Below are 7,501 nucleotides of genomic sequence, written 5' to 3'. Positions count from 1 at the left end.
AAGTGGTTGATCGCGGATTCTGACATCACTGGTAAGCTCAATCTCCCGTGGTCGTAACACATGCGAAGGATCCGCGATGTACTTCTGTACCATGGATACGTGGAATACATCATGAATATGACCGAGCTCTGGGGGTAACTCCAATCGATATGCTACGGCTCCGACCTTCGCAATCGCAGGATAAGATCACCCACTGCTACTATGAAGTCTCTCCTCCTCTGATCAAAACTTCGGACGATCCCGTGCGACCTTCAGGTTGACCTTAATCTTGCGGATAACCTCTGTCGTCTCTTCCACAATCTCAGACCCAAATATACGTCGCTCTCCGATCTCCGTCCAACATAAGGGCGTCTTACAAAGCTGCACGTATAAGGCCTTCTAAGGTGGCATGCCGATGCTGTGTGGTAGATGTTGTTGTACGCAAACTCGCACAACGTCAGGTACCTATCCCAAGGAACTCCCCACTTCAGAATGCACGCTCTCAACATGTCTTCGAGCGTCTGGATGGTTCGCTCTGATTGTCCGTCTGTCTGAGGATGATAAGCAGTGCTCATCCTCAGCTGAGTCCCCATCGCGCTCTGAATAACATCCCACAGTCGCGCTGTAAACCGAGGATCTCGATCTGAAATGATCTCACTCGGGACTCCATGTAATCGGACAATCTCATCTATGTATATCTGTGCCAGCTTCTCCACAGTATACTTCTGCCGGATCGGAATGAAATTTGCGGACTTCATCAATCGGTCGACGACCACCCAAATAGCATTCTTTTATGTCGGGGGCATCGGTAATCCAACCACGAAATCCATCGCAATCGAGTCCCATTTCCACTCCGGAATTTCTAGAGGTTGTACTTTCCGCTGGGCATCTGCCGCTCTGCCTTCACCTGCTGACAGATCAGACAATGTGCTACAAATTCCGTGACATCCCTCTTGATGCCCGACCATGTCTACCACCACTGTCTTAAACCCTGGTACATCTTGTTGGCTCCCGGATGTATGGCTAATCGGGACTGATGAGCCTCTCGCAAGATGTCCTGTCTCAACTCATGATATGTCAGTACACAAAGACGATGATGAAGCCTCAAAGCATGCTCTTCATCCATCTGATACCCCTTCTCCCCGTACTTGCTAATCTCATCGATAATCTTCTGCAAATACGGATCATGACATTGTCTCCTCAAACTCAAATCATGATCTTCCTCGATCTCCATATGTCCCAACATAGCTGATAACACAAATATGTTCTCCTGCGAAGAGGATAATACCTGAATAGCCGATAGAATCTTCTTCCGGCTCAAGGCATCTGCAACTACGTTCGCCTTGCCCGGATGATACATGATGACATCGGTTTTTGACGTTATTTTCCTATGGTTTTAGTTGCATTTCACCCCTCTTTTCCGTACAAATCTAGCATTTAGGCCACATTTTGTGCACGAGTACCGTTTTCTTTGCTCTTTGATGTGATTTCAGAAAAATTCGCGTAATTGGATGAAAACGGAGTTAAAACGGTGTTTTTGGAGCTTATTTGGACTAAGTGGACAGTCACGTACGAGCTAAGGAAGGTCACAGACTTGTCGCGGGCGAGAAACATACTTCGGAGCGAAAAAGGGAGAATATGAGGTTAAGAACATCGATATCGACATTTCATAACATCGATATCAACATTCTCAAACCTCGATATCGAAGTTTCCAGCCACCTCGAGATCAGATTTTCAGATTTCCAGATCTAGACGTTCCTGAACATCGATATCGATGTTCCATACCTCGAGATCTGAGCAGTCCAGATATCGAAATTTCCCAATGTCGATATTGACCTTCCGAAACCTCGAGATCTAGGAATCTTGGAGGAATATCGACGTTAGAAAACATCGATATCGAGGTTTCTAACGTCGATATTTCGAAATCTCTATAAAAAGACCGTATGGAAACCGAGATGGGGTTCGACTTTCGACACATTTTTCGATACACTTTGTAATTTTCGAATTTTCAACATTTTTGGGGGACGATTTGGAGTAGATTTAGCTACATTTCATTGTTCAAGGATTGAATTCTACAAACTGTAAGTCTTCTATTCCCTTTTTCTACTGAAATGTTGATTGAATTCATGTCTACTATTTTGTTTTCCTCATTGATGAGTGAGTAGTTCACTTGCTTTAGGCTAGGGAATCTAGCCATGTTACGGAATTATCAATGTGCTTAACCGGTTGAATGCATGTCTAAGTTAGATCTGGCTTTATGAATTGAACGTAACGCTTTCTTAGGATTGATCACCCTATAGAATTGAACTTGGATTAGTTAATTGCAAAGGAATTTGGATTAATTAATACCAGAATTCGGTCATAAGATAGGTTCAATTATTAATTCTGAATGCATAGGTTGGACTTGATAAGGAATTCTTAATTCGACCTAGGAACTGTGATAGCGGCGTTAATGCTTCTAACGTAGACCTAAAGATGCGGAAGCTGATAGGAATGCGTTAGTTAGAGAGCGATAGATCCCTGACCGGACGCGTTCGAGGATAAAAGTTAGAGTTTCCCGAATCGACCTTAGATTGCAACCAACCATATCTATCTAGATAATCCGTAGCATCGGTGAACCCTTGAACCTACAATGCTTTTAATTATAGCTTTCCCCAACCAACCAACAACTCTTGCGCTCTGTTCTTACTAGGATTAATACCGACATCATCACCTCTCGGTCCCTGAGTTCAACCCTGGTACTGCATCGAATCCGTACCCTTGCGGAATCGGCTTAGTCTAGGTTTTATTACTTGACTCAAACTCATTCACCTAGATTGGCACGATCAAGTTTTTGGCGTCATTGTCGGGGACTGAGATTCAGTCTTGGTGCCGGTTAGATTCTAGTTTTCCACCACCATCTACTTTCTTTCACCACTACTTGATTCCTTTCTTTCGAGAATCAAAACTTTGACTCTTTCGGTTTATGACCAGGAGCCGCGGAAGTCAAACTCTACTTCCTCCTGATCTAGAGATCGAGAGAACACTTCAACTCCTGAGGCAACGAAGGAGATTTGAAACAATGGAAGACAACAGAAATATTGACGACCATCCTACGCACAACGCTGCTCTGCCGAGAGAAATCGAGCGAAATGAAGCGCTTACTTTTGGAGACTACACTGCTCCAAAACATACTCCACTACTTTCTTGCATTCGTAGACCGGGAAACGGGCGAACCCGTCTCGATTTACAACCCGCTTTTATCCAGATGCTATATGGGAGTGCATTCAGAGGTAACTCTACGGAGGACCCCAACTTGCATCTAACTCAGTTCAAGTCTCTCTGTCAGTCCGTTAGAGTGGCAAATGAAGTTACCACTGAGGAAGTACTACTTCTTGCTTTCCCTTTCTCTTTATCGGTAAAAGCACTTGAATGGCTTTATGCTCTGCCAGCAGATTCAATCCATCCTTGGGATCAACTTGCTGACAAATTCATGAACAGATTTTTCCCTACTCATAAGACTCAACTTGCAAAGAACAGGATTAATTCCTTCTTGCAAGAACAGGGAGAATCCTTGGGTGAAGCATGGGAACGATTCAAGGAATACCAAAGAGCATGCCCTCATCACAACTTCGATAGGTACTACCTTTTGTCGACCTTTCTAAATGGGTTGTGAGATGGGATAAGGTTCTACATTAGTTGTGCCAGCGGAGGTAGCCTTCCAAAACTAACATTCGATGAGTTGGAAGAATTAATTGAACGAATGACCAGTGATAGAACCACTCTAACTGAGTTCTCACCACTACAAAAAAATGGTCATTTCCAATGGGTAAATCCGTTGGAAATGGCCAAATTTCCGTTGGAAATTAACGTTTCCAACAGATTTATCCGTTGAAATTTCGTCGTTAGAAATCGATATCCGTTAGAAAATCGTTGGAATTTTCAACGGAATTTCAACGAATTTTTCCGTTGGAATTTTCCAACGGATTTCCAACCGCAATCTCGGTTGGAAAATTCCAACGAAATTTCCAACCGCAATCCGTTGGAATTTTCCAACGGAATTTCCAACCGATATCCATTGGAATTTTCAACCGCATTCCGTTGGAATTTTCCAACGAAAAATTCAAAACATATTCCCGACCCGACACCGACACCGACACCGACACCGACACCAACCCGATCCCGAAACTCACTTCCCAGTAGGTCACCCATCCTTCCACTGCTCCAGCTCAATCCTCCTTAACCCTGGAGTTCCAATTAGAACTCATCCAACTCCTCCAAGTTAAACTTCTGATATCATATAACATTAATATATATACATATATAAATATTTATACATATTTATATATATACATATTCAAATTCATATATATATATATATATTTGTTATGTATATGTATATGGTTAATATATATATATACTTATTCGTATACATATATGTGTATATATACACACATCATATTTGTATATATAAAAATATATAAACACAAAATATATCTATATTTATACATATATAGAGCCAACCGGCATCCGTTGGAATTCCGTTGGAATTTTTTTTTAAATTTCCAAAAACATTTCCAAACGGCATCCGTTGGAGTTCCGTTGGAATTGTTTTCTAATAAACATTCGTTGGAATTACGTTAAAAATTTGCAACCGATTTTTCCAACGTTAATCCGTTGAAAATTTCCAACGGATATCCGTTGGTAATACCGTTGGAAATTTTCAACCCAATTTTTCAATTGAATACGTTGAAAATTCCGTTAAAAATTTCCAACGGTTGTTTCCAACGGATATCCGTTGGAAATTTTCAACGGAAATCGTCGTTGAAACGCCGTTGAAAATCCGTTGGAAAATTTCCAACGGACAAATCCGTTAGAAAATCCGTTGGAATTCGAGGATTTTTTTTGTAGTGCACGAAGAAAGGGGAATGCACAGAACGTTAGTGAAGTAAAGGCTCTTAAAGTTGAGCTAAAGATGCAAATCTATTCGTCAAACCGCAACGCTTTGGACGAAACTTCGGATCAGCTCAGCGGAGACCAGTCTATGTTCTCACAAGAACAAGGGGTTGAAGATGTCAACTATGTCGTGAACATTCCTTATTCCAACACCTACAACCCTGACTGTAGAAATCACCCTAACTTCTCTTATAAGAGCAACAATTATCAAAATGCTTCCCAAGAGAACAGGAACCAAACGTTCGAAAACAAATGACCATTCCAAGGTCAAACTTTTCAACAGAGACCTCAACAAAAGTTCCAAGAGTACCATGGGTACCAAAGAAACCAAAAGTTTAGAGGTCCACAACAACAACCTCAGCAAAATTTTGACCAGGCCCCTGACATTAAGTCTATGCTCGAGACACTCCTACAAAGGCAAGCGTCTATGAGTAGCACAATGCAAGGAATGGTCACCGAACAAAGTGATTTAAAGAAGCAAATCCAAGGGGTAGAGTCCCATGTAAAGCTTCTCGATAACCAGGTAGCTCAACTCGTAGCTAAGCCTAGCAGGACATAGGGCACTTTATCTCGTAAACCCGAACCTAATCCTCGTGAGCAATGTAATGTTGTCTATGTGGATGAGAGTGAAACTTACGAAACTAGGAGAATCGTTGTTGAACAAAGAAGAGCTTATCTAGAGAGGCAAAAGAATCCGATAGTAGAGGAACCGGAGGACGTATACGTTTCTCCACCTCCACGACCACCTCCTATACCGTTTCCGCAACGATTACAGCGTACTCTGCAAGTAGACGCGAACTCACAAAGTTTGCAGATATGTGGGAGAAGATGGAAATCGTCCAGCCCTTGCAAGAGGCTATAGCGCAAACACCATCTTATGAGAAATTTCTTAAAGATACACTCGTTAAGAAGGAGAAATTAGAAGGAGAACCAGTAATCCTGACAGTTGAATGCAGTGCTGTATTGCAACAGAACTTACCAGCCAAGATGGCAGATCCAGGAAGTTTCTCCATTCCCTGCCAACTGGGCAGCGTCTCTATTCCTAGTGAACTATGCGACTTGGGAGCGAGTGTGAGCCTACTACCAAAAACCACATACGACAAGCTGAATGTGGGTGAACTGAAACCCACCAAGATGATCCTGCAACTGGCAGACAAGTCAGTAAAAGCCCCTCTAGGAACTTTGGAGGATGTACTGCTTAAGGTTGGAAACGTTTACGTTCCGACTGATTTTGTGGTTATTGATATGGACAACAGAAATGATGAATCAATCATCTTAGGACGTCCATTCCTCAACACTGTTGATGTCGTGATTCATGTCCGGAAGGGATGCATAGAAATGCATATAGGAGATGCGGACATCGAATTCAAGCTAGAACAAAAACCAGAACGGGGTAATGGGGAAAATGAGCATCTATTGCCTATCCCAAAAGAATCGCCAGATTCACTGGGAAAATAAACCCCGCGACTAAAGGATAAAGGCAAGGGAATTGCCTATGACGGAGATATCTACAACCTGCCAGTAGCTAAATCTGTAAGCTCCGAGGTAGAGAATGGGACAAAAATCAAATCTGAATCCCTGATTAAAAAGTCTGAAGAAAAATCTGATGGAAAAATCCCACATAAGCAAGGAAAAATTCTGAATATCCCTGATGCCGGAATGGTTACGAAAGTGAAACCGTCAGATCCAGTTTCTGAATCTGTAAGCGGAAATGACTGCAAGTTGAAGCAGACTGTGTGCACTAGTACAGTGTACATAACCCCTGGACGGCGGGGAGTAAACCAATTTCGTCCAACGCGACTACCAGATCACTCAAACTAAGAGGGTCAAGCTGATGACCTTAAATTAACGCTTCACGGGAGGCAACCCGTGCAATTGCATTGCATTAGCACGTTTAATTTCATGCATCACGAACATACTTTGCTAGAAAAAATACTAAAAGTGATCGGGAAGGAGAAAAACGCGAAAAATCGGATTTTCGGGCGACTTTTGGGAAATCTCGATGTTTGAAACATCGATATCGAGGTTCCAATACATCTAGATTTGTATCAGATCTGAATTTGGGAATTTTCGGAAATCTCGACGTTCGGAAACATCGATATCGATGTTCCATAACGTCGAGATCTGATCTGTAATTGAAATTGGGGATTTCTAGAAATCTCGAGGTTCTGAAACGTCGATATGACATCAAGATGGAGTAGAGTCCGAAGAGTCGGGTTCGATATCGATGTTTACGAACCTCGATATTGACCTTTAAAAGGTCGAGATCTGGAACATGCAGATCTGTCAAATCTCGATGTTTAAAAACATCGATATCGATATTCTCGGTTATATATACCGAAATCTCGACCTTTCCTCATTCATTCACAACAAACCTCCACGTTCTCCTCTTTAGCTCGAGATTTCATCCCCCACACATCCAACCGACCCAAAAACACCAAATTTACCCAAATAGCCATGGAGAAAAGAGCATCAGACCCGCCAGCTGGCTGCGTGGTTACCATCGGGCCACTCACGCCCATATCTACAGAGGATGCTGACGAGCCTATCGGAGAGATTCGAACAAGGCGGGCTCATAACCAGGAT

General features: G+C 42.5%; 1 protein-coding gene across 1 annotated transcript; it reads left to right on the top strand.

Moving 5' to 3' along the window:
- Positions 1–5,731: 5,731 nt before the first annotated feature.
- LOC104809130 lies at positions 5,732–6,373 on the top strand. Its single transcript, XM_010535027.1, has one exon. The coding sequence runs from the start codon at positions 5,732–5,734 to the stop codon at positions 6,371–6,373; it is 642 nt and encodes a 213-aa protein (XP_010533329.1).
- The last annotated feature ends 1,128 nt before the right edge of the window (positions 6,374–7,501 follow it).

The sequence above is a fragment of the Tarenaya hassleriana genome, unplaced genomic scaffold (assembly GCF_000463585.1).
Source record: "Tarenaya hassleriana unplaced genomic scaffold, ASM46358v1 Cleome151, whole genome shotgun sequence".
NCBI lineage: Eukaryota > Viridiplantae > Streptophyta > Magnoliopsida > Brassicales > Cleomaceae > Tarenaya > Tarenaya hassleriana.
This window is presented reverse-complemented; position numbering and strand designations above follow the sequence as displayed.

Excerpts from the sequence above, each read along its gene's own strand:
- LOC104809130 (XM_010535027.1), top strand. The coding sequence starts at position 5,732 with ATGTGGGAGAAGATGGAAATCGTCCAGCCCTTGCAAGAGGCTATAGCG.